This window comes from Teleopsis dalmanni, chromosome 2 (genome assembly GCF_002237135.1).
Source record: "Teleopsis dalmanni isolate 2A chromosome 2, ASM223713v2, whole genome shotgun sequence".
Lineage (NCBI taxonomy): Eukaryota > Metazoa > Arthropoda > Insecta > Diptera > Diopsidae > Teleopsis > Teleopsis dalmanni.
Genome location: NC_051847.1, coordinates 226605831 through 226632458, shown reverse-complemented (window position 1 = coordinate 226632458; position 26628 = coordinate 226605831). Strand labels below are relative to the sequence as shown.

At 29.8% G+C, this 26628-nt stretch overlaps 1 protein-coding gene across 11 annotated transcripts in view; it reads right to left on the bottom strand.

The window, feature by feature from the left end:
* Positions 1-26628, bottom strand: part of LOC119677377 — a 117411-nt gene that overhangs the window by 59183 nt on the left and 31600 nt on the right. For all 11 annotated transcript variants that reach the window (XR_005252255.1, XR_005252253.1, XR_005252254.1 and 8 more), the window contains exon 4: positions 23233-24828. Coding sequence is in view for 7 of the 11 variants with exons in the window: in XM_038088695.1 (XP_037944623.1) it covers positions 23233-24820 (1588 nt within the window). In the remaining 4 variants the exon portion in view is untranslated. The remainder of the gene's footprint in view (positions 1-23232; positions 24829-26628) is intronic.

Genomic DNA, 26628 nt, shown 5'->3' with positions numbered 1-26628 from the left:
CATTTCCGAAATACAACAGTTGTGAAGTTATATGTTCATTTTGGGTTTTCCTCGAATGCAGCCAAAATAAAATTTATTTTACGACACAATAAAATTGCAAAAGAAATGAGCGAGCGTGACTGTGCTGCCATCATGACATCTCACATCATGACGTAATTATTATCAATCAAGCTCATGATGATGATTCCTGTTGCATATCTTAAATGTATTTTATCTGTCGTTAAAATTTATTTTAATTTACTTGGTTTATGCTTTTTAATATATTTTATTCAATTTTAGATAACTTTATATTATATTCAATAGGATTATCTTGCATTTTAAACATTTCAATTTTATTATAAAATTTTGCAAGCACAACTGAAAGGTTTTAGCTTTAAACCTGTGAAAAGTATACAACTCATAATTTTAATAATAAATGCCATAAATTCAAAAACTTGTATACATAAAATTTTGTCAAAGTTATGAAGGATAACAATAGCTGATTTCCATGTCTTTCATAGCACTTCATAAAGAACAGGTAAAAAATGTTGCAACTACACAAATGCTTAGTCAGATTGAGAAAGTTTTGGAAGGATTTTAGTATTAAAAGATTAGTTTCAGTTTTAATAAAATATGCAAAATTTAGGTAAACCAATTTTAATAATATTTTAATTTGTATTTTATATTTTATATTCATACAAATGATATTGTTATAGTAAATCAGTGTAAGTGTTGTGAAATAAACAACTTAAGTAAAAATTCTAGCAAGACTAAATCTAGGACAGGAAATTCAAGAAAAATCACTCATACGTCATGTGGAACAATGATGCTGCATTTCGGATTGAAAATTCATTGAAAAAATTGTTCTGTATTATTTATCAAGTTTAAGTAATATATTTTCTATTGTTTATAGTTGATTTATATAAAGTAGAAATGATGTATACACTTCATGTTTTCGTCTTGATGTGCACTTTTTTGTTCGTGTGACGTATGAGTGATGTTATTTTGAATGAAGAAACTTTGTACAAGTAGTTCTTTGGAAAGTCTTTGTTCTCGTGCAGAACAAATTTTTGTTATTGTAATTAAATATTTTATAGGAAACAAAATGTGCTCAAAAGCTAAAAATTTTATTTAAATTTAAATTTTGATTGTGTGGCGAAAATGGTATTACAATTAAATTCCTAATATTTGAAATATATGAAACCGATCCATTGAGAAACGAATTATTAAATCTCTGGAGCAATTATAGAAATTCATTAAATTTGCATTAATTATCACAGTTTTTCATTATTTTCTTCTTTTTTAAAATTTTATTAATATTTCTATATGCATATTAATTATGTTTAGAATACTGTTCTATTTAATTTTGTGGTACAACTAATTAAAAAGAACATTTGACGTATGTTAAATAATTAAAAAAAAAATTAAAATTAACATACAGTAAGTTTTTATTTATTTAACAGCAGAGTTTAAAAATATATTTATTGTTTTTTAATTTTTTGCCTTTTAATAAAAATTCATAAATACAAATGCCTTTAGTTATAGTTTTAGAACATCGAAATCAACAATTTTTTTCGATATAAAAATGTAAAAAAAAAGTAAATATATTTCACACAAAAAATAGGCCCAAGAGCTAAATCCGTCTAAAACCTTTGACAAAGCATATGATCCTATTTTAAGGGAGGTTTCAAAAAAGAAAGCCTCTAAAATGTTAAAGCGGCGCCGCGCATATATCGGACAGAAGCAAATCAGGTGGGAGGCACCTTCATCATCCTCACCACAACTGCAGCAGATATGGTTGAAAGGGAGATTTAGTCTCCTAGCATAGTTACCTAGAATACAATTACTTGTTAGTAAACTTACTACAAGACTGATATCTCTACAAGGCATCTCTATCAAAAAATTCAATTTTATTTCATTGGTCAATTTGTGGCCAAATTGCATACAGATGCCTGCACATCGTACAGTCTTCCAATCTTTTATTAAAAAGTTCAGCACAGGAAGAACTCAATACCAAGTTAATACCATGATGTCAACGATATGCCCAGGTTGTTTAGGTGTTTCGAGTGGTTTTCTGAAGCACCCCATCTGCCTAGCTCATCTACTTTGCTATTCCGGAAAATATCCTTATGACCGCCTACCCAGATTAGAGAAATATTGAACTGCGTCGACATCTTATTTAGAGATGTGTAGCAGTCAAAGACTGTCCTAGATGTAAATTGGACTAAACTCAAGGCCTTTAAAACTTGACTATCCAATAGTATATATATATTCCTTTCAAGTATATTATCTACTTCTATACAACTTAAAGTTTCCTGCTGCCTGAAAAATACTACAGTAATCTGGAAGCCTATAATAAGAGATTATATTCAGCCCTTCTGAAAAAACTCCGCTTACTACACCACTCGCAATTTTCAAACCATCGGTAAAAATTTCTAGACTCCCACCCATGAAGGAACCTCATGACAACCAAACTTCGCTGGATGGGAATTTAACCATAAATTTCCTATCAAAATCGAGAATGGGAGGGGTGTAGACAATGTTATGTGGAGTTGGACTGAAAAGTTTGCACTTACGAGAAAGAGGGAAAGACAGGAGATAGCTAAATAAACAGTGAGTTGGCAGATCGCGTTCAATCGATATATTTAATCACATTGGACATTATTCTTTATGGCTTTTTTTCATTAATTAATGAAATGGTGATCTTGAAATATCCTTTCTGCACAGTGAAGATTATATGAAACTCACAAAACCAAGAGTGAAGCACAATGCTGACCGACATAATAAACTTATTAATATTCATTAATAATAATAATTTGTGGGTTTTTTTATAAATCAAATTATTTTTGTTACAAATGACATACATCCAAGTTGAAAATTATTTTATATTTTGAATTATGGAGTTTTTATCGGATGTGTTTACAAATGCCAACGTATGCTTTATCTGTTAGTATATGATTAACGTTGTCTTGTATTTGAGTAAGTAATTATGTCGAGTGTGATAATTCTTTATTATATATTTTGTTTTTCGATGTTGTGATTTGGAATTTAAAAATTAATACTCGTAAGCTTCGTAGATTAAAAAATTTCATGTCAACATTTTAAAATTTGTTATTTTTATTTTATTTATTTTTATTGAATATATACCGTATTACTCATACGAGTAGTACGTATATATATATAGACTAAATTTTTAAACAAAACATGTTTAACCAAATAATCTCAAAAGTCATTAGAGCATTTTCACAACTCAACTGCAATTTTGTTTGTTTACAAATATTTTAGATTCATTGTTTGTTTTGCTGCAACAAGCCGCCTCGCCACCGATGCCCGTGCTGCATTATTGTATACTTTTCCCACACAATTCGCCCACATCCGACGTTCAGTAACATTTTTATTTGATGTGTTATTGTTTCGAATTTTATTGAAACATCAAGTGCAATTCAAAGAAATGTAAATAAATAAACCAATTTCAAAGTCATTGAAATGTGACTTCTCACACGAATTGACTACTGCGTGAAAATATTCAGACACTAATTTTTCAATTGAATTTTCATACTTATAATACAAACAAACAGATTGAGGATAAGAGTAATTTGGAAAGACAACTCACTCAAAAAACCTTAACAGTTCCGGAACAATAAGTAAAAATTGAAAACAAGTGATAATTGACTATACGTCATGCTGAATCCTTTCATATCGATGCCTAATTTACATATTTCTCGATGCTGTCAACTTAGATATGGGCGTGTCACGGTTTATTTTAGCCGAGCAGCTTTCGAAAGACTACAAATTGTTTTATGCTTTGCTTTGTTCTCAAATCTTTTTTAATTTTTTCAACAATGTTTTTTCTCCAAACTCCAGGCTGTGAGGGTTTAATAATGTAGCTTCAATACTTTGTACATATAATTGCACTTATTATGCACTGAACTGAAAGAAACGGCACGAGTTGAAGATAATTTTCAAAAGTTTGTAATTAAATTTATTATTAAGTTTACTTAAGCGTGCTTTATTGCTACTTGGAATGGCGTTAACGAGTCGATAAGGTAAAAGTAAGACAGAGACTTGCATCAGATTTTAATTAATTTCAAAGTTGCATTGGCATTGAATTGTTTCAACAATTATTAAAATAAAACCAAATGAGTAAAGAAGCTTTGTTAAAACCATAATATATTTATCAGAAAAGGTTCTTCATCGAATTATTTTGCGGATTAAGTTAATTACTTCGTAGAAAAGGTGATGAGTATACATAATGTTTTATTACTCAAGTTTCACTAGAAGTTGTTGTTAGTTAGTAGAAAATGAGGAACATTTGTACATTTGCTCTATTATAACCTAGCACTAGTCAGTAGGTAACTTTCACTTCCTCAGTAGGTAGCTTTCACTTCCTAAAATATTTATCCAACATCCCTAATGTGTGCATTAGAACTATTGCCTGCGTTTTCAAAATAACACTGTGGTTTCCCAGTTCGAAGTAGTGATATGGCTTTATAAAGTTTAAATAGTTAGCTTAGTTAAAAACTAATCTGCATTATGATAATGTAACCACATTTTAAATCTTTCCATCAGATGGTCTTCTATGAGTCGTTTGCCTCTAGCATAACTATATTTACTAGCATTAAATATCTATGTATATATCTGCTTCATAGTGATATGATGTGATATTCTATTATATGAGATGTTATGATATTCTATATAAAACCACACCAAAATAACTGTTGCAGTCAAGTTGGAGAGAATATAAAAACTAAAGAAAGATAAGTTCCTAACTAAATAGTACCTGGTTGAATTTAAAATGATATGTCAACTAATTAACATACTTTTTTTTACGTCCTGCTTATAAATAAATGAGTAAACAGTGATGATTTTATTTTTTTTGAATTAAATAATTATTTAAGATACTTCAAAGGGATTAAAGAATATTAGGTATATTTAATTTATTTTGTTTATTGATCTGAATTTATGGATTTATAATTGAGTGAGTTTTAGCCTCTATTATAAATAATAATAAGACGCATATACATTTAAATGATCTAAATTTAAGATGAAAACCAAAGCACATAATACTTTTTTCCTAGTATCCTTAACACATATCCTTTTAGACCACAAACATGAAATATAACCAGAAACAACAAGTGCGGATGGCACGAAGCACTAGGATTCTTGTAATGGCAGCAATAATGGAAATAAAATTTTAACCACAAATTTGTGGTAACTCACGAAGTTTTGACCCACAGTTTTTAGTGTTTTGTTGGCTTCGTTGGCTTTGTTTCGCTTTTGCAGTTTGTTTTTGTTCAACGAAGTGCATCCCATGAAACCAAAAGAAAAATAATTATTTTAAGTCGACTTGAGAGTTGAGAAATGAAAAATGTGCGCTTAAAATGATTTTAATTAGTAAACTTTTTGTAGTTACATTAAATTTTAGTATTTCACTTAGTCTGGCATCTGAACAATGTAAAAACATTCAAGTTTGGCTCAATAAAACGCTCAGTAGAACATTAACAACATTTTTAGAGTCTGTAACATTTCGGGGATTAAGGGTATTATTACAGAATGTTGATAGTAATTATTATTTATTTGTTATATTCCAATTAAAAGCAGCTTTAATACGCTTAGAAAGTTAAGTACGAATATTAAACTAAACGCATTTTGCGAGGACTTCGTTTGTGATCAAAAAAATATTTCAAGCACTAGAATTTTCGGATCTCTACGTGAAGTAATCCAGTGCGAAAATTTAAATCACTCATACGCTCCGTGGAACCGCATACTTAATGCGAGAACTTAATGCTTGAATCAATTCTGATTTCATTTATTTTTTGCTTTTGTTTTTGTTTTTGTTTTTGTTTCTGGTACAAATAATATAATCCGTAAAAAGAGAATAATTAAATATTTTTCGTAGATTAAATAAGAGTGAACTTGATTCAAACTGAAAGGTAAAAATATTTATGAAAAATAAAAAAAAACGAAATAAAATTTTAAAAATATTTTAACAAATTTGTTTTTAACAGTTCTGTTGGAAAATACTTTCAAGCACATATAAATGCTTCAAAAGTTTGCATTCATTTACATTAAAATAGTTGTAAAAACTCAAAATCAGTTTGAAATATTTATTTTAGTAGTAATATATGGGCACATTTGTTCCAGAAGTACCTACAAAAGTTTCACTAACATACACACTAAAAAAATAAATAAAATATAGAGTAATAGTAATAATAACAACTGAGCTTGTAATAAGTGTGCTAATTTAGTTAATTTTATTTTGATGAATTATTTTCAAGTATTATTTAAACAACTTAAGTCTCGCTGAACTCAGCCCTTGGAAGCTCAAAGTGAGTTTCATGGGCTGCATATTGAATAGTTTGCACATTAGTTTGCACTAAGCACATTAGAAAATAGTACCAGTTGAAATAATTTTAAATTTACTTTCACATAAAAATACTTTGAAAACTCTATCATATTGCCATATATTTAATAAGTTTAATAAAAGTTATTTTGCTTTGCATTGAAACGCTGAAATGAAAGATGGCAGATAACAGTGGCAACCCGTCTTATAAGAAGGCGTATCTCACTAAGATACTTTATAAGTACTCATTGTATTACTATAATTATGAAAATACTATAAAAACTAAAAAGCACACTAGCTGCTTCGGACTGAGAAACAACTTTGTCACTTTAATGATATGTGCAATATGTTTGATTCGTATATTTGTGATATTGGACTAACGTTGAAGAAAATGAAGACTTTAAAAAGCATAAATCTCTTATGGTATGTAATGACACTAGCTGTGTGTCCAGGGTGTTCGCTAACATCAATGTGTATTCGGATACTTTAAGATGCACTTGATCACCAATAAATACTTATTAGAGTCGTCATAACATTTTTTTAACTACTGATGGGTTTCGACTACATAAATTAACACTTCACCGAAGATGTCTATAATTAAAATAGTTCTAAAAGTAATATAACACGGTTTATCAATTGTAACTAATGCTTTTAAGAACGTTTTCGAATCTATGATTCGAAGTAAAACAAGTCATAACGTTTTTCATATAGTCTGAAGCAAGACTTTGAATTAAAGTTATTAAGCTTTTAGAAGTATAGTTTAAGTAGTTAATTTTTGAAGTTTAGTGGACTACATATCTTAAACTATTTGTTTCATTTTCGAAAAAGGCATTATGATTATTCTGTTCCAATGAAATATTCAAATGATTAATAGTATTAAATATGTTATTACCAAAATTTATGCTATATTATTCCTAAATTTAATTAATAGAGTTGTATTTTTATTTTTCCTAATACCTGCATAATTAATAATATTTTATGTACGTTTTTTTAATATCTATTCAGTATTTTTAGTTGTCTTTGTGTCTTCTTATTTTATTTTCACCTTACCTATATTCAAAATATTATTTTATCGAATCGTAGAAGTATCTGTAAGCATTTTAAGAACATTTTCTAAAGAGGTCGTGTGTACATCTGCCTTAATTACTTTGATAAAAGATGTTTAGGATTTTTTGTTTATAATAATCATTATTTTATTGCTAAAATATTCGTAGTAGTCAGTTAAGTAATTTATTAAGTTAAACTTCCATGTTATATATATATTGGCTCTGATAATTGTACAAAAGTGTCAACATTATAGTAAAAGACTTTAGAAAGTTAGTTTCCGGTGCGTAACCCAGCATGCCCTGGTTAATTTTTTTATGTGTATACTTTCCATTTATTTGAAGCAAATACATTACTCAAGACCAACAACTTAAAATTACATGAATTTATGCCAAAAATGTGGCATATAATTTATGGATATTTCCCTTTGTAAATTATTTTGAAAATGTTTGAAGCCAATTGCAATGCTGGCTAAGCGCTTTCAGCTGCAAAAACAGTATTTAAATTGCGCTTATCGCAGACAATGACTACGCTACGTAAGCAGTGGCAGTGGCAGTGGCAGCGGCAATAATGCCAACGTCATTATCAACGTTTCACTAACTCCAAACATAATCACCGTCAAATGCACGCCGTAATAAATAACAAGTAAAAATGGCAGCTTTTTACGAAATGGCAGCTTTTTACAAAATGGGCGCGTAACCGGCATTAAAATTTAAAGGATAACCAGCTGCACTAGATATTTTGGCCTTTCCCCGTATTTGAACGTACACTCATACGTAAAAAAGTATTTAAAATTTCTAACACGTACTAACTTTTATATCTTCATTAGATGAAACGCTTAATGCTTTTTTTGAAACAAGCAGAAAACGGTTAAGTACATGACTATAGCGAGTTTTTTTAGCTTTGATATCATAAACCTGACATTAAATATAAATACAAGTAAACAAAAATTAGTTCATTTTTTGTTTTTTATTCTGTTATCGAATGAAAAAATTTCTAACATCTAAACAATTGGTTGGAATCAAGGTGTATGCCTTACAAGGCCAACATACGGGTACCTTTATGTGTACAGTTTTTTTATCTAAATTAATAGGAATATGTGTCAGTGTATTAAAGTACTTGTTCATATGTATGTGTATATTAACTGTATTTGCAAATTAGACCCAATTCTATTCTGTTGTTTGAGGATATGCGTTGACATTGTTCTAAAATTGTCATTGGTTGCTAGGACATTTGCACGTTTTATTGTTTATTTGTATGTTTTTTTATCCTTTTTACATCGCACACTTAAAGACATAGTTATATAACTTTTGTTTCTTGTTACTTTGCTTTTGTTTCGAATGAAAATGTGTACCTTTGATATTGACCTTTTATGACATCGCCTAGACCTTATGAAGCACAGAAGCTGAAAAACTATTCTCTTTGTTTATGACGTGTGTTTACAATTTAGAAAAAGAATAGACTGCAGTCTACCACAATATTAACTTTAAATTCAGATTTCTATATTATAATTGATAGTAAAAAACATATCATATATAATTTATATACAGTACTAACCCCTTTAAAACGAGCAAAGTCAAAAAGTACACAATCGTTTCTTTTCGACATTATTGGTGCTGTTACCTACCTAGTTTGCTGATTATTGGTGCGATATTTATGAAATCGTTCTTTTGCGCGTCTTTGATATTTGTTTAACCAATTTTTGATGTCGTAAGTTAACACTCTTGACTTGTTGCGAATTTATTACAACATATTTGTATATATATACATGTAAATTTTATATTCTATGACAAGAAATCCATTTTGAATATAAAAAAAAATAATAGAAAATATTCATGTCCAAAAAAAGTGTTTACCAAGTAAATTCGTGGGCTGATTTTACAGCTATTTCTGATAAATCCAAATATCCGTTATTAGATGTCTTTTACTTTAGTGATCGTATATAATTTTTGGATTTCAAGTACCAAGCATTCTATATATATAACCTTTGACTACAAGTATAAGAATTTAATCCCATTAGATTTAAAACGTAAACAGGAAGCCAACGTGCACTTAATTTGCGTGTTATGCGAATTTATTATATACAAATGTACCATATATATATATATATATAGGAACTAATTTGAACATTTGATATTTAAGAAAATATATTGAAGAAGTTTGCTTTGTAATTCATATAAATTTAGTTCAGTTAGTTCATATGAGGATCGACATTTTCATTATAATACTCAATTGCATTATTATATGACGTAGATACATTTTTATCAATATTATCAAATTATTGATTTCAAGAATGTAATTATTTATGTTATTACTACCACTTAATAGTTCTCAATCCAAGTAATAAGAGAAGAAGGTAAGTTAAGTGGACTTTTCCCAAACCGATAAAATAAGTATATTTACAACAAAAATTCAGCAACTAAATATTACAGCACAAAGCAGTAGTTTAGTGACTATAATCTTAATCCCGAATGGCCAGTACCAAATTTGTGTGTCCATCTTAACCTACTTGAATAAATTTTGTGAGAAATTGAACATTTATACAATACTGAATACCATACAATACTGAATATTATATGCATTTTGTGAAATAAATGTAAATTTATAAATTTTATTTCACATGCGAGTAAATATATTTCCATTTAAAGTTGAGTCAAAATGAAGTGAATTCCTGAATGGTACGATATGTGAAATTTTTGTCCTTCCAGCACATATTGAATTTATGTGCCATAACTGAAAGAATACTCAAGTTTTGCTGGCTATTGAAGTGTATGAAGATTATTTATGGATTGTAATATTACTTTTCCTCAAAAATACACAGAGTCGAAAATATTACTATAGACGTTGATAGTAAAATTTAATACAAAGTTTTATATATGCAAATTCTTAAATTGTTGTAACTAAGAATAATATCTATGTGCCTTAATTTGGGTTGTTATATATTATAAGTGCCTTATTTGTTATTGAGATACTAAGATCTTTGCCGCGGGTAAAGCTAATAAACTTTACTTATAAAAGTGTCTGAATCTCCGAAGTGAATAAAAGCACTTGATTTAACATATTTTTTACATTTAGCAAGTATGCAATATTCATATATGACATATTTAAGTGATACATAATTTTAAATCTGAAAATCCCTAAGCAATTGCTTAAACCGAAGAACAAAAAAAACAAAAAAACAAAAAAAATAGGAAAATATAAAAGGAATTTTCCTATTTCTACACATATTGGAGCTATACAATAGCATATGCACACAGGAACAACATTTGTATCTGATAGCAGCGTCTTATAGCAAAAAATATTAACTTGAAGCAAATCTTTTCTTTTGAGAGATAATAATAAAAGCCAAGGAAAATGAAAACTAGTGATAAATGTCATAAACGCATTGTCAATGCACAGAAATATTGCATTGTGTGCCATGTGAGCCTTGCACATGTTTTGTGCAATATCTGCGATAAGAGTAACAATAACAACAATGAGTTTGGTAACAATAAGCAAATAGTTGCATTGTTCTCGTACTCGTACTCGTACTCGTACGTGGATAGATTTTCATTTCTAGTTGTCATATTGAAAGATACTTTTTCGTGGAAGCGCCAAATCTGGTTTTATTCCATTTGAATTGACTTGAATTAAGGATAAGCCCTGAATCAAATATCCGTGTGATAGTTTCAATTCAAAGAAAATCTTCTTCATACGGCAACTGTTTTATCTTTCATACCATATTGTAAAGATTTATTTTCAGAGTGAAAAATAAAAATGTATTAACTAGGTTTCAGTTCTATCTGAGCTGTATTTCATTACAGTTATTGTATATATGTAAACTGTATTTGTAGTTAATGAAATATATTCTATAGCTTATTAAAGTAAATAAGTAAAATGATTTACTGTTGACTGCCTTTTATAGTAGACAATATAATCAGATATTTAATTGATTACCACCATTATAGCTATAGTACTATAATAAAGTAAATAAATATAGCTATAGTACTTTTAGTCTAACATATTTGTCTTAGTAACTAAATGTATTTCTCTTGTATGTTTAATGTTGTGAATTCAACTGGATCGAATATTTTATATTGAATATTTGTTTCTTTAATACAACTGTTGAATTCACTGAACTTTTATTAAAAGTGATTTATTGTGATTTATTGAATTTTACCATAAAAAAATTAACTCCATAACTCCATAGTTTTGGTTATTTCTTTCAACCTAAAATAAATACTTAATGCGCAAGATTCTTCATGGCGACCGCAATGAATTTTCTATGTCGATTTGTAAACTCGAACTCAATCAGATCAAATCAGAACTAAACTAGACATTCTTAAACGCAAGTGAGGTTAGATTATGTGCACTCCTTGAACATCAAATGGTAATATTGCTTTATAGGCAATGAAGTCGAACTCTCAAATTTTTAAGCGGGCCAGAATGCTGTCCATTACTTGAATGAAAACACCGGAATAGGAATTGGCAAATGCAAATTATTCAGGTATAACATCGTTACCTATTCTAGGGGGAAATATAACAGAAATTTTAACTAAGTAGTAAAAGAAATTATAGCCAATATTTTTATATCATTGTGGGCATTTTTCGGGCATTATGCTCCGTTCACTGAGATATGTTATAACATATGTTACAAACGAGATTCTTTTACATTGGTATTGAATGTATAAGTAAATTTTATTATTACCTTTCAATTGATAAAGTTCGTATTTTTGTATAACCTAGAAACTATATAGTAACTATATAACTATATAAAAAAAAAGAAAGAAGAAGTTATATAAATAGTAACCAGTATTCTTGAATTGTACAATAAGAACTATTGCTTGCAAAAAAGAAATTTTAGCATTCAATAAACAAAATGGTTTCTTACCGGAATTTCTAAACTAAAATAATTCGCTTTCCATGCCAAAAATAATAGAAACAACAACAAAGTTGAATGATATAAATCTGTATATTAAACTACGATTAAAATCAATAACTTAAGGTATTGTCGTGTAGCTAATATAATAAATGAGATACTATGAAAAAATGGTGCTGCAATAAAACAGTTCTTAGCTCCAAATCAGCACTTTTACATAGCAAAACTATTTCACTTCAAAAAGAAGTAGATTAGTAGTTTCACAATGTCATTGATCATTTTAAAATTTTATTTAATAAAATTTATTAAATATTGAAATAATAAAGTATCTATTTTGAAAATTTTCTAAGAGTAAGATGTGACAAAATTCTTGAGAAATTGAGAAATTTTGATGGCGATGAATATTTGGCTTAACCGTACTTTATTTAATTTTATTAAAAAATGGATAAGTTAGGTATATACTTATCGATTAATAAAGCATTGAGGTCTAAATCAATTCTACAGCAAATAATAAAAGCAATATTTAAATACAACATGTAAATACTCTTCAGCTAAATTCACAAAAAATTTACCTCGTTTTTCTATCTCTGAATCAGGTAAATAGAAGTGTGAAGAAAAATATTTACTTTTAGTTTTTTTTATGTTTTTTAAAGAGAAGGAAAATTGCAGATTTCTAGGGTTGGTTTTTCTATTCAAATGACAAGTTTCAAATGCTGTTGAAATAACAAATATTTATATAAGAGTTTTATTATTTGTGGATTTAACTTCCAACAACATATGAGTGACATATAAGTTTAATAGGAAAATTAAATTAACAGAAATTTTAAAGCCCAATCTATGAAGTTTATTGACGATATTGGGATTAACGAAAATTTCAATTAAGAAATACATAAATGATAATGAAATAAACTAAAAATTAGTATTAATTTAATTGATACAGCCCTGAAATTATTTACGAAAACTGACAGGCTTACCAACACCGCGTTATTGGATCTAAGAATGGTAACAGGCTCCTCGGGGAGGTATGCAGAACTGAGGTCAATTATTGCTTAGTTTGATGAAGTGATAAACAATAATCCAGTCAAGGCATAGAGAGGGGTTATGAAGTAAGCTCGCATTTAATAGAGAGTAAAAGTGCACTGACTATATAAACTAGTCACAACATAATAATTAATTGATTTAAGAAAGTGTTTAATATTTTAATATATTATTAATATTTTTTTAATAATAAAATTGGGGCAGCTATCTTCGGCTAAGTTAAATTAAGAAATTTAATGTTGTTTGTTTACTATATATAAAGGTTGTGATCTATGAATATGCTAACGTTAAAAAATAATTCCAAAAATTATTCAAAAATTATTATTTTCTTTTGAATTTTAATAATTACAAAATCGGTTAACCTAAGTTTAATAAATAAATAAATGCAATTATTTAGTATATCATTTTTTATAGATAGTGAACATAGTTTTAGTATGTTATATATACAGTATTTTGTATATATATCTTTGGAAAAAATTACAAAATATGTTTATTGAATTGTATTGCAAAAATATTAATGAAACTAAATATACACATATTTTCTGTTCTAAGTTGAGTTCTAAACTGTTGTAGCCCTAAGTTGATATTAATAATTTAGAAATAGTACATTCATATTACATGGTTTTAACTTTGGCAACAATAATTGTAGCTATATACGTACGATTGTATTTAATATTAAAATATATAATCGGGAGAGAAATCCATTTATTCTTATTTGTTTTCATTTAGATTAAAGACCAATTTATTTAAATATTAAGTGCATTAAGTGTGTTTAAATGTAAAAGTACCACTTATTGGAAATAAATAAATGTTATTGTTTTTATTGTCATTATTAGTGTTTATTGCTCACATTCAGGATTTGCAGATCATTTAATTTTTAGAAAGTTTTCGTATAGATCCTTCCAGAAAATTGATTAGAAAAGCATTTACAGTTGCTAGCTTTGAATAGTATTATTCTTATTTGAATCAATTTTATAAAACAATTTCGAATATAACTTCCTGAAATAATTCCAGTAAGGACTGTCACCGTGTAGACTTTTCGCAACCAAGAATAAGGCTGAGCAGCGCGTAAAAATAAAACTAAATTCAAGCAAAAATCAGGTATTAAGCAAAAAAATTATATTTGTTTAAAAGCGTGTCAAGCGATTCAAAATTTATTAAAGCGACAACGTAGATTTTCTTTCAATTTCCGCTGTGATTTGGCAACACTGAGAAATTCTTCCGAGCTCGGAAAGCAGTGAACGTTTACAAAAATGCGCGCGCGGCGTAAGTCGAAAATCGAATAGAATTTTTATTTTATTAGAATAAATTTGTTGAAAGCAACTTTAGTGCTCGGCCGACACAAATCGACTGATTTCGGAAAATTGAAAAAGTCTTAACATACACAATTGAAAGTTTTCCAGCACATTTTGTGCATAAACTCAAATCCGTTTAACTAATTCGTTGTACATGAGAAAGCGTAAATCCACTCAATTCATGAAATATACTCAAACAGTACACTCAAAAATTTTGTATGAGCTCGGCAGTGTAATGGCATAGCGACAAGGACTCTCAGCCTTGTGTGCTTTTGGTGCTTTTTGTGCTTTTCACATATATTAAGGATACTTTTTTTTGTGGTCTCTTGCTCTTCAAGTCGTTGTTTAAAAGAACCAAAGAAGCTTTCGGGCATTATTCTCAAGCACAGTGCTTGAGTGTTTGTTAAGTGCACTCAATGTTGTTTACTTCGAGGAATTTAGGTGAAGATTTTTCTTGCGAGCACAGCAGCTGCCTCGGTTACCAAAAATGTATGAGCGAAAATGTTAAGATAGCAATTTTTCCTATAAAAACGAATGAATGAAGAAGTATTTTCAATATTTTTATTTAATTTTGTTGTTTTGTTTTTTGTTTGTTATAGACCAGATTAGCTAATGTATTTGTGTATTTAGACAGAATTTTTTTTGTTGGATATTTTTGACTTAATGTATACGGTTGTATACGGTATGTGTACGCAGTTTTACACCTTATCGGACAGTCAGAAGAATTCGTTAGACAATTTGGTTAAGAAGGGATTTTCATTTTGCACACCTCAATCGATACAAAAAATAAATAAAAGTCCAATAAAAAACTGAAGGAAGAAATAAGAAAGAAATTTGTTCAAACACTTAAATTGGCGTCATGCAGGTGAGGCTTGAGGCTTTGGCACGCATCCCAAATGTGTGCTTGAGTTTCACTGCTTTAACGTGCCTGTGGGAATTCGTATTAAATTTATGTACAACAGCACGCAGATTGCTGCGCCTTCCTTTGCCATGAACCACACACCACACACCACGCACCAGATACCGCATACCGCATACTACTGACTCCAGAGATGTCTTGTATTTCGTTTCGGCAATGGATTAGGCCCGTAGGTGCTGTCATTGCTTACTTTAGCATTTCGTTTGTAGTTAGAACCGAAGTTAAATGCTTTATGCGTTCGCCTTGTTATAACGAAATTTGATTTTTATACGAGCAGCGGGCAATTTGCAAGACAATTATTATTGTTGATTTACGTATTTTTGTATTTTTGTATTTTTGTGTTTTTGTGTTTTATTCGCCATGCCATGGGTAGGTATCCTTGTATTGTTTTCCTTGGCTTGTCTTCCTAATAATGATTGTAGTAATTTGTAATTGGAACTGAATTTTTGGCATGAAACAGCGGAGTAGTAAAAATGTTAATGTACCAAATAAATATTGACAGTGCGTCAAGCATCAAACATCAAACATCAGGCGAAGCACCAAAATGAAACTGTTTTGGATTAGACTTCTTGTGGTAGAAGTTATCTGGCAAGAGGAATTATTTAAGAGCTCCTTTGCCGATTGCTAGGTTGCTAGGTTGTTAGGAACGCATTTCGTATTTCACATTTCGGATTTCGGAATTGATATTGAAATTTATGCGCAAATAGCAAGATTTATTTGCTAATTATATTTCTTTATTAAGTTTTTTCTTAATTTATCGTCTTTTGGGTAAATTTTCCCAGAGGACAATTGAAGGTGTAATAAATGTTACGAAGAGAAATACGTTTAAATGAATAAAAAGTTTAATGTAATTGAAACCTAAATGTTTTCAAATGTTTGAAAGTTGTTAATGTCGGTGTTAATTGATAATTAGACAGATTGACGGCAGAAGTCTTTGAAATATACATAATTCATTAGTAAAACAATTTTTTTTGAGGCATCACAAGGAAACAATGAATACTCATTAATTTTAAACATTTGGTAGTGAATAATTAAAAGTAAACTACACAGCTTCAGAAAAGATTACCAGAAGAAATAAGAAATATTATATTACTGTTATTTGGTATTATTGAAAGTAAAAATAAATGGTTAAGTCAACTGATATTTAATATAATCATTAATGAAGTAACACATACAATATGTGTATATTTTTGAAGATAATATGATATGATAAATTCTAAGTGTTCACTTAGAATTGGTCCCACTAGGCCAATTCAACCTAAAATATTTTTTAAAAATATTCTTTAGAGCAAATCATGGAGAACCTCAAAACACAAAGCCATTAAAATAGTAAACGGACACCGCGTATGCACTAGGCAGTAACAAAGCAGTTGTGAAACTTGAAAATAAAAAACTGTTCTCAAGGATCTATTAAATAAAGGAAGGATAAATCAAATCACTCGGTGTTATGATACCAACTATAATACTAGTTGGTATTGGAGTGTTTGAGAAATAATAAAACCGAGTTCAAGCTTCAATTCATATCAATAGGTGGGATCTGCGATTACTTACTTCATCCTGATCCTGTAAAAATCGTTAGCCTCAGTTTTTTGCCTCAGTGAAGAAAAACAGATTTCTTTTCCCAGCTAGAATATTTTTTTAATAACTTTGAATTTATTTCATATTATATAGAGTGGTCCAATATTTGTGTGAACATTCTTCAGGTAGTGAAGTAGTTATATATATGTATTTTCATCTTGCAAAATAATTTTGATGATATTATCGATTAACAACACAATTTTCCTTTTCTGCATACCTCTTTTTTATTTCTCTTGTTTTTGATATGTATTCCTCTACCCGTCTGTTGAGTTTTGCCAAATTATTACCTGTATTATGTTTCGACCTCAACTCTATCTGCGTTCTTTATAGAGAGATGGAACTGTTCAGAATTTTTGTTTTTTCCAACCTGTCGCATTCATATGAAATTCGAACGAATTTAAGTTAATCTTTGTAGCAATTAATTTTCATTTCTACTAAGCTCTGCACATCTCATAATGGTTCCCTTATATCAAGTGCATTAAGTAAGGATTTATTCATTAAATTTATTAAAGTAGGTAATTTATTAAATTACTGTAGACGTAGCTTAAGTGTCAAAATCAGTAGTGAATGCAAATATTTTGATTTAAAATTACAGCAATAAATAAAGTGCTTATTCCGTACTTGTATAATATATATGTATATAAATATATGTATGGATAGGTTCATATGGCATATATGCATAGGACGCATTGTGTATGAAAAATTGCACTTCAAATATATATATTCCATATTTAGTCGTTTGCTTTGTTTATGTGTAGGAAATTTAGTATGTTCTTTTAATTGAAACATAATTAAAGCAATTGTTTGAAAAATAGTTCTAAAAAAAATACAAATAACAAATTTTATTTCAATTAATCCATTGATTAGAGTCCATGTGAGCTTAACATTTTATTTAATGTTGAAACTAGCGAAGTTCTTTTGAAAATTTCTTATCAAAAGTCCACTGATAAGAGGCAACTGTACGAAGCTTGTATTGGATTAAATTCCTGAATGTTTATCAGTGGCAAAGTTGCAGGAGCGTAAATTGAGCACTTTACAAAACTAGACTCAAAATTAAGTGAAATTGTACACTCAATTTAAGTGAACGATTTTCACTCAAAACTTAAACTGTTCAGGAAAAACTTAAACACTTTTTTTTCACTTTTGTGGCTATTAAATCCGAATGTCAGCTCGGTTCATGCTAAACTGCGAATGTTGTTGGCGGTTATTGTTTGAGTGCAAATCTGCTGATTTATATCGCCTTGCTATTGGTTTTGTTGTCGTTGTTGTTGTTGCTGTAGTTATCGTCGTCAGGATAGTGTGGTAAGATTGTGTGTTTGTATCTGTTTTGTATGTTAAGAGAAAGGAAGCAAAAAGAAGCTGTTAAAAGTAACTTAAAGCGCGAATTTTGTATTCACGTTGTTTAGTTACTTGCGTCCTTCGTTTTGGATCCTTTTTTGTTTATATTTCTGCAACATTAACCCATAAAAGTAATCAAGATATTTATTAAGATATGCACAAAGCATGCAAATAGTTAAACATCTGCTTAAATACTTCTGGCTTCAGCTGGCTTATAAACGACGACGTTTATAAGTGAGCCGTCCTTATTGAATTTTCCCTATTTTTTGTCAAATTATTAAAGGAAAATATATGAAAATTTAAGAGTATTTGCAATTGTTTATGCATGAAGGCAATTAAATTTGGATAAAGTTTTGTAGTTTCTAGAGTTAACTGTTATGACAAAGAATTCACATATTCTAATCTTCTTGGAGTGAATTTAAATTTAAGATGTTTAAGATGTTTTCTTGAAGAAAATTTAAAAAATTTAATTATATTATCAAAAAAAACTCCTTACAGTAACTGATTCAAGTCTTTATGCAATTACTGCAAAAGTAACTTTTAAGTTACTTTACGATTAATGAGTTCTAAATCCAATTTTTCATAATTGTTAAAGAAAAACGTTTCCAACAAGCGTAAAAAATCCACAATATCTTTTTAATTACTTTAAATTCAAATCCATTAAAAAGGGTCTCTTGTTAGTTGTAAATATGCACAGAATTTTAACTGGATGCGTTCATGACCCTAAAAAGTCCAATTATAAAAAAATGTGATTTATTTTACGCTTCAAAGGATACATTTGAATAGATATTAAAAAAAATAATATATTAAGAATAAAAAACCCAACATTTGCTAGAATGCCAATTAAGGCGTGGCATAGAGACATTGTTAGTAATATTAACAACTAATGGCGTAAAAAATGAAATAGAATTTTATTCAAAGAAACGGTGCAAATAATGTAAAATCCACAAGAGTGTATGAATGTGAAGTCAAGTATTGGTAATTTGCTTAAAAAATGTAAATAAACGGAAACCCGCCGCATTATTTTTAGTTGCAAAAGCATTGTATTGAGACCCATTAACTTGGATGCCACATATTGACAAAACTACCGGGTTGAAATTTATTTCCAAAATTAAACAGAAAAAATTGTATAGGTTTTAAATTGAATATTCTTTTTGCATTCTGCTTGACTCAAAAAATCTTTCTTCTAAATTTTCTTCCATTTCCAAATAAGAAAAATGAAAACGAACAGAGTTTATTAATTTTTTGACACTAACACCTCAACTAAGCTGGTTCCTGCCTCTTCCACACGGTTAAATGGTAAAAGTTTTTGATGTGAAAACAAACTTTTTCATTGTTTTTCGTCATTTGTTTCAAAATTGTTGTCTTGTTTGTGTTGATGAAGGTGAGGACTTTACTCCAATTTTTGTTTTAATTCATTAGTGAGAAACTTTTTTCACTGGCTAATTGAAAAAAAAATCTACCACCTATCGCCTACCGTTGTGCCTTTCCTATCCGAAGCGTAGGGTTCAAAACGTAAATGAAGCAAAAATGATTTTTATATTTTGTTGAAAAAGGAAAAGTTTCCCTTATAAAAATAAAGTTTACCATTTTTGTATAATCATATCCGTCTTATATACATTGAAGTTGCAAAAGTTTGTCGGCTGTAATCAAATTTTGAAGAATTCTAAGGATTTCGGCATGAGTTTAATTTTATGGAACGACCTATCTGCAGAAACAATTTCAACACGATTTATAAAGAATATGTGGATGAAATTTGGCTTAATGCTTAAAGTGACAAGCAAATAATACATCAAATATTTTTACAGGATTTGTTTTAATTAAGAATTCGAATTATATGTGACATATTAATTACTTATATTGCCTTACATTTATTGCAGGTATACAATGGAATATCATTAATTTCAACACTTTGCACAAGTTGATATAGATACTGAAAAAAACTCCACTAAGATATGAACTAAATAGCGACTGGTATAACAACCAATGCTTATTTATAATCACCTATTGAACTTCTTTGGATGCTTAGAATGCTGTAGAGAGATTCGCTGAACATGTGTTAAAAATCAGGAAGATATTTCTCTCCACAGACGAACATGAGTAAGCAAAGATTATGCTGAAGTCTGGACGCAGACTATTAGCAAGCAAACAAACCGGAACCTTCCCGAAGTAATACGAATGTGGTCCCGGAAGATCTTCCTGATAAAGAGGTATGATGTTTTAGTCGATAAAAGTCTGGCATACCGATATCATGACGATGGTACTGACGGCCAAGCCACCCAGGAAAAAAATAAAAAAATACTTTATTGTATTTCCTGTTACTAATTAGAACTAACGCGTATACAACTATATAATCCTTATAAATCCTTATAAATTGTTGTACTTTTAAATCTCCACGCTTTAAAAATTTCCTTATTTTTACCTAACATTTCCTTTCAAAGATTCCTTGCAACTGTCATCTGTCAACCTTGATGCTACAAATGTCAATCATTTCATTAACTGCTACTGCCAACAGTTAGGCGTAAGTTGATTTATAACTATGTTTTGCGACAGGCAAACAGTAGAGCTTTCGACTTGGTACATAGAAGTACATCGGAATTACATAGGTTAATATCTGTTCTAACGGAACATTTGACTATAAGTATGGAGCTACGATACGTTTGGCCTACCCTGTTATATCTCCTGTAGTACATATCTACTATCGCTTGAACACGTTACACCATCTGCTATGTCTATGTCCAAGCATGTTTAGAACCAGGAGCAGTCATTAAGGTTTGAAAGCAAAGCATAATATTTTTAACATCTACATAGATAAGATAGTAAGTGTAATTGAAGCCAACGTTCACTGTGCTGAGTATTCCTCGGAATTTCTCGAAAGTATTCGCTGTTAATAAAGAGATAGGAATTATTTGCTTTGGTGCAAATAGCTAACTGTAAAATAAACTTGATTAATTAATGAAAAGTAATATCTTTACACCGTGTATCTTCTGAAACTGACTCTTCTTGTTTAAAAAATATAACTAAATTACTTGTCAGACGTCATAAAATTCTCAATAAAAAATATTATTATTATAAGTACTATTAAAATATAAGTATGCAAGTCTGCATAAATTAACAAACTCACAAATACAAATACGTTTCTCACCTGCTGCAGCAAATGGATAAATTCACATAATTGGAGTTTCTTGTAAATATTTTGTCCGTTTGTCAATATAATCACCTTGTTAATAAAATTAAGTTTATCACACAATTACGTATGAAATCCTTTAAATATTCCCACATTTAATTTCCATTTGAACGCTTAATTTACTTTCCCAGATCTATGCATATAGGACACACATGAAGCGAAAAACCCATCAAGGATATTAAATTAATGAAATCTATTAATCAATTTTAAACAAATTATTTTAAAATAATTAAGCCATGTCAGAATGTCTTCAACGTCTGTGTAGCCACAGTATTTGACTTAATTCCATTTACTTCTAGTAGAACTAAAAGACGAAGAACATGAAATGCAGGGTTGTTAACACAAGTATAGTGTAACAACCCAAAACCAGACTGAGGATATACCCAAGTAAAGAAATTCTTCTCATCCAAATTAAATAACAAAATCGACTGTGTTGATGACATTCAAAACTGCTTCAATCTGTCAATGTGATGCCTCTCTGCCGTTCTGCCTCTTGCTGGGCCTGTTTGCTGTTGAGTATCGGGTAAATGTGGTAATGTGGCTTTAACCCATGCAAGTGGGTTTATGTGCTTACACAACTCAAATTTAATTTCAAAATTTACACAATGCAATGAATTTGCAGATTTTCCCATTTATTTTTCTAGCTGAAATTTAACTGTGGGTGCTTCAAATGTTTACTTACGAGTGTTGTGGAATTTTTCAAATGATGTGTGAGTACACATCCTTTAATAAAATATTTTGTACAGCCACATTTTGTTTGTTACGCTAAAACTATTATAAATAGCAAAATGAAGTTGTTAACAATTCTCCTCAATTCCTCCTCAGTTCCACCTCAGTCAAGCTGTAAGTGTTTTATATGAACTGAATAACGGATACTTTTGGTATACGCATACCAATTACTTAAACATTTATTGTAAGTAAAAGAAAAATATATATAACACTTCTTCTGATAAATAGATAAAGCAGACAAGAGTATTCTGATTAAAGACGCGACGCATAAAATTCGTCACTGTGAATGATAAAAGCGATCACGATGTAGAATGGAATCGAAAAGATTGTGAAGGCGATCGGATATGGCTGTCGCTATGACTAAAATAATAAAAAAAAGGACGTGGAAACATAAAATATACAGTAAAAAAAAGTTGGTTATCCATCTTTCAAAAGGAAGAATGGGAATCTTTACTAATGATATATTTATAGAAACTGAACAATATACCAGACCGATTAGTTTGGACTGCATAAAATATAGAAATATAAAAGTTATATCAGTTACCTTAACTTCCCGACAAAATTTTTGAGGGCATCACAATGGGCAATATATGCCTCCGTACGTTCAGTACGCGCCTTCCGAACCTAACCTACCTTAACTTACACTTATAATAGTAAAATGAAAATGTGTCTTAAAAGGATGGTACTTTACAGGGACTGCACACTTCGATACTTTATGTTCAGTCGATTCTTTGAATTACATTGGTGAATTCTCTTATTAAATAACAAATAATGCAACTACCTTATATAACATACTACAACATTAGTAATTATCGATATTGGACTGTAGTTGTAGGTTATTTTTTTAAGAAATGTACAGGGATATACAATTAATTATGATTGATGAGGTGAGACATAGTTAAGTATTTAGTTTATTGCACTCACCTGCATAAAATAGAGGCAGCATATTAAAGATGATAAGAAGTGAGAAAAGAGCGCGTCCAAATTTTTGCAAATCCGAAAATATATTGAAAGTTTTCTCAGTAACCAATTGTAGTGTAGACAAAGGTCTCGTGCGATTGCTATCCTCGTCAGTTTTTCTTCCATTGTCAATAGATTCTTCGCGTTTTTGGCAATTGTTGCAGTCATTAGTTGCTGTAAAAAATGTTCGTTGTTTCGATATAAAAGTTGTATTTGGTTTTGTGTTGCTTGATGTTGCTGATTGCTTAGCAACATTTGCGGCTGCTGTTCTGGCATTACAGTTTGCATTGGTTTTGCGATTTCTGGAAGCATTAAGTGATTGTTTATTAATTGCATGTTGCTCGCTTGCATGCACAGTTGCTCGGCAACATGTTGCAAAATTTTGGCAGCTTTTGTATAAGGAGACTTGTGTTGCAGTTTGTTGCTTATGCGATACGTGTATCCCTGTAGTAAATTTGTTGCTGTCTTTAGCAGTAGTTTTGCAACAACAGCAGACCGGCCAATGGCTTGAGGCGGTTGCGTAAACAGTATTATTAATTGTTTTGTTGTTGACAGTTGCGTTTTCTCTTTCTTTGTGAGCACCATTTTTTTGTAGTTTATTAAAATCAGTGCTGCAGCTGTTGCTCTTAGCTGCTGTTGCTTGCTTTGTATAGGAATCCAACATTGTTTCATTTGTGTTTGCAATATGTTTGTCATTGTTATTGTTGTTGTTCTTGTTATTGTTGATGATGTTGAGTGCATAATCACTTGTTGTGTTATCCTGTGCTTGCATCCTTTTTGGGTTGTTTTCTTTTCCTCGTTGCTGTTGTATTTGTGTTGCATGCTTTCCGTAATGCGTACCTTTCTGATATCCGTTTTTTCCGAGGTGCCACACGGATGCCTGTGCATCATCTGTGCTTTGTGTTGGTAGTTGCATCCATTCTGCTTGCTTTTGTTGCAAATATTTGTGTTCCTGTGTCGATTTCGTAGGTGTAGAATTTGACACAGTTTTCCATGTTGCTTCAACGGTTTCAACGGTGAAAACCTCGCATATATTATTATTCCTTGGTTTTCTTTCCTTTTGAAATTGTGGGTGCTTTTCCCGTTCTTCTTCCTGTAGTTGTAGTTGTTGTTGTAGTTGTTGGTGTTGTTGTAATTGTGTAATCTGATGATGTTTTGTTCTGTGCTGTGTCTTTTCTGTTTCCTTTTGCTCCTCAGGGTCACATGCAATCGTGGCAGTTGTAATGATGCTTGAAGAGTGTGCCTGTTTGTTTTCCAGTTTTTCAGTTTGGGCAGAAATGTTATTCTTGCTGCTGGGCTTTGATGGCAATGACGATTTTTTTTCAGCAAATTGCTTCCGGCCGATGTCAAGCAATTCTTTGCTTTGCTTTTCAAGCAAATATAGGATTTGTTGTTGTTGCTGTTGTTGCTGTTGAGATTTCGATAGTATTTCGAAAGTTCCGGATTTGAATCCGTTAATTTGTTCGATAGTTGATTGTGTGATAGTTGCCTTTGTTGTAATTGTTGATGTAGTTGCTGTGTTATCGAATTGTAGTATCTGTGATGAGGCCATGTTGTGCCCTAAAAAATAAAAAAACGATAACATTATTTTAAACTAATTTTTTCAACTCAAAACGAGAAACGTGGAACGAGAAATGAAATAAGGATTTGTTTAAAGCGTTAAAATGATGAATTAGCTTAATAATGCAACCCAAAAAAATGGAATCCTTTAAAACTATTTTCATATATGCGTAAATATTGGAATATGTGTGTTAGTTTATCAGACTAACACATTCACCCTTAATATCCTTAAGCCAAATGTGTCAGGGTTGTGCTCTTAAGGAAGAAAAAAATTGGTGAGTGTGCGAAAGAAAAGCCAATGTTATTGTTACAATTTGGAAATTGGGTTTTCAATTTTCATCTGCGTTCCTTTATTAAATTTGGTCAATGTTAGTGCGTTGTGTGTCTGCTTTCATTTATGAGGATTTCAATTTCATCCTTTTTATCTTTGAATGCTAGTTGGACTTATTGTTTTCATACTTTTTGGTTCACAGCTTAGAGTGGCTATTATAAATAAAAAACCAATAAAATTATTTTTTCTTTTTGGCAAAATAACACCAAAATAAAATAATCAATTCATAAATAAGATCGAATTACAATTTTTTAATTTAAGTATTATTTTTTTTGCAAAACCCGAAAAACACTAAAGTGTTGTAAAAAGTTATAATTATTTCAGGTGTTTAGGGGAAATCAATATATTGTTCTAACTAATTTTCTTGTAATAAAAGGCATTGGTTGACAATCTAAGCACTAGGAATCATTTATGATAAAATGTAATATCATTTAAAAAAAATGTTTAAATTCTTCAACTTTTTTATAGTCTTCATATAGAAATACTCATAACTGAACTTACAAATTACAAAAAATGAAAAAAAAAATTAAATTAAAATTTGTGGCGATTGACTTAAAAGACGTGAAAGATAATATGGTATCATGGCATCAAAAAAAAAAAAACTTAAAAAACAAGTCTTAATTTTTCAAAGAAATAATTCGTTATTCACCACTATCTATATTATAACCACTATTATATTATAATACACATTACAACACATTGAGTAGCAAAGGCTTTTGACCACCTACAATATTAGATATTATGTACTTTGTACTGAAATGATCAATACTGACTCGTACTGGCTTATGACTGGTTCATTGGGATTATATGGTTCAGTAATGTAAAAGGCATATCTGCTTCTTCCGTGTTTATCCTGAACTGTATATGTGATACTACATACTTCTGTTACTACATCACAAATGTTTGCTTTAGGCATAATGCTGTATCCTGACTCCCAGTTATTGTTGATATGAAGCTGCTTGCTATCCCACTAAGAAATAAATGATTAGAGAGGAGACATTTCGACTTCGACTTTCCAGATTCTATTTTAGAGTAGATTTTATCCTTTCACCAAGTTGAGCAATATATTTAAGAATTTACTTTCCACAGTAACGTTAACGTTATTTATTAACTCAAGAGTGGTTTTGGAACAGCTAAATTGTAAGTGGAGCTAGCTAGGTATATTCTATTACAATGCAATTCTTAACACAATTACTGGGTTTTGAAAATAAGTATTTTTGATTTGAATGGGTTTGAATAATTTTCTATTATAAAGATATATAATTTTAATTTATACTTTAGATATTCAGCAACCTAAGACAAACAGACAAATGTTGGAAGTACTCCACATAAGAAAATAATGGCAGTTTACCCAAAAAATATACTTTTTCTTGGACGTTTTTTTTGATAGGATTAGGAGAGATCCTGTGTAAAATGATTCACCAACGTACATAAGCAACAAAACTCTATGAAAAGAATATGCCAAATCT